This window comes from Branchiostoma floridae, unplaced genomic scaffold (genome assembly GCF_000003815.2).
Source record: "Branchiostoma floridae strain S238N-H82 unplaced genomic scaffold, Bfl_VNyyK Sc7u5tJ_1540, whole genome shotgun sequence".
Lineage (NCBI taxonomy): Eukaryota > Metazoa > Chordata > Leptocardii > Amphioxiformes > Branchiostomatidae > Branchiostoma > Branchiostoma floridae.
The window spans coordinates 68,057-70,446 of NW_023365746.1; the positions used below are offsets into that span (position 1 = coordinate 68,057).

Consider the following 2,390-nt stretch of genomic DNA (forward strand, 5'->3'; position numbering starts at 1 on the left):
CAGTATTTTCCTAGCTTAGTGGTGTTGGCCTTTAGGGCCTGACCAGTTATGTGAAAAGGGTATATAGAAGCATGAGTTTGATTATTGTGCTTTCAGCTCGTATTGTTTGTAAACAAATAGCCTGGTACTTTTTGTCCTTTCCTGAAGCTGTGGGCGACCAACATGACCCTAAAGATGTGCGTCCGGCAGCTCTGGACAGTCTGAAGAGGCTTGGGCTGGACTATCTGGACATGTACCTGATCCACACCCCATGGGCCTTCAAGGTAGGGCATTAACCTGTAGCACACTGAAATAACCATTTGACACTCAACTACCTGTTGTTTACAGGGTCAGGCAACACCAAAACTGTGATGTTAGGTGACTCACTGTGATTGGACTTCGGCTTCAGATAATGAAAATGTCTAATAAAATTATGTTGCTTTTAAACAGTTCATAGATTGTTTTTGCCTTTGTTACTATTTCCTAATCATCATCTGATGAATATCTATTTCAACATATTGTTAAAAAAATCAGAAAAATTACCTATTTTAGAGACAATCTCTCTTTAAGTTAAACATTTAACAAGGGACAGTAAGTTTTTGTGGATGTGACATTTATAAAATTATTTTTTTGTCCCAACAACTCCCAACAGAACCCAGGAGATGGCACCCTTTTCCCCAGGGACAGGGAAGGCAACCTGTTCTTTGATGACACTGACTATACCATCACCTGGAAGGTGGGTATACTGTTAACTCTAACATCTCTGCTGTGTCTCTTCAAGTTTGTGGATTTGACTACTCACTGTGAACTCATACAGTACTGAAAACAACTGTTATGTTTTTCACTTGTTACTTCAATCTTTTTCAAACATGAACTGTTAATTTTCTTTGCGACTTTGGATGTCACTCTTGAATAGTAAGACTCCCCTTGACAGAGTATATGCTTGATTCATACATGGATGACAGATCTTAGATGACAGAAGTTAGTGATTTATTCCTCTTCCTAATCTTCTTTAAGGAATGCACACAAAAACTTGACCAAACTCTACCCCCCCCCCTCCCTCAGGCTATGGAGAGTCTTGTTGAGGATGGTGTTGTGAAGGGCATTGGTCTGTCCAACTTCAACTTGGAGCAGACGCAGCGTGTCATCAACAAGTGTCACATCCAACCGGCTGTCATGCAGGTTAGCATCCTTCTGTCTTCTGTGCTATTATACATAGATCCTATCCCCACACTGGACTGTCCTGTCCTGTACCCTGGCCTTGGTGCTGAAAGACCTTCCCCCACACTGCACTATACTGTACCCTCCCCAGCCTCAATGATTCTCAATTTCCTGTCAATTTCTTCCATCGCTCTTTTCCATCCTGTACTCTCCCAGCCTTTGTGCTGAAAGACATTCCCCACCATGTACCATCCTGTACCCTCCCTAGCCCTTATGCTGAAGGCCTTCCCCCACCCAATACTATTCTGTATCCTCCCCAGCATCCTCTACACTGTACTATATTGTAACCTCCCATTTCCTTAGTGTTGAAGAAAATTCCTCTGCTTAAAGTCCATCACCAACCCTGTACTATGCTGTATTATTCCTAGCTTAAGTGCGAAAGGACCATTCCCACCCTGTTATATCCCCCACCCCTGCACTAACTACTATACTGCTACCTTCCCAACCTTAGTACTACCTTAACATCCCAATACTGTACTATTCTATAGTGTTGAAGGACCATCCCTATACTATAGTTTTCTGTACCATCCCTTTCCTTAGTTCCGAAAGACCATCCCCATCCTGTAGTATTCTGTACCATCCCTTTCCTTAGTGCTGAAAAGCCATCCCCATCCTGTAGTATTCTGTACCTTCCCTTTCCTTAGTGCTGAAAGACCACCCCATCCTGTAATACTGTAAATGCAGAAATGTTCGCGGTGGATTAATGTTCGCGGTTTTCGCGTTGACCACTTCACCGCGAACTTAAAAAAACCGCAAATATTTTTCTATTATGGTATTAGACTGCAGTCTAAGGTGTTACCGCGAAATTAAATCCCCGCGAACTTATATGCATTTACAGTATTCTGTATCGTCCCTTTTCTTAGTGCTGAAGGACCATTCCCATCTTGTATTATTCTATACTATCCCTTTCCTTAGTGCTGAAGAACCATCCCATCCTGTAGTATTCTATGCCATCCCTTTCCGTGCTGAAGAACCATCCCCATCTTGTATTATTCTATACTATCCCTGTCCTTAGTGCTGAAGAACCATCGCATCCTGTAGTATTTTATACCACCCCTTTCATTAGTGGGGAAGAATCATCCCCATCTTGTAATATTGTATACTATCCATTCCCTAAGTACCGAAAGACCACCCCATCCTGTAGTATTCTATACCATCCCTTTCTTTAGTGCTGAAGAACCATCCCCATT

General features: G+C 42.3%; 1 protein-coding gene across 1 annotated transcript in view; it reads left to right on the top strand.

The window, feature by feature from the left end:
• The window catches only part of LOC118408019 (aldo-keto reductase family 1 member B1-like), a 3,032-nt gene extending 1,649 nt beyond the window's left edge, over positions 1-1,383 (top strand). Inside the window, 4 exon segments of the mRNA XM_035808632.1 lie at positions 148-157; positions 160-263; positions 632-715; positions 1,045-1,383. Coding sequence (XP_035664525.1) covers positions 148-157; positions 160-263; positions 632-715; positions 1,045-1,368 — 522 coding nt within the window. The 3' untranslated portion in view covers positions 1,369-1,383.
• Positions 1,384-2,390: the final 1,007 nt, after the last annotated feature.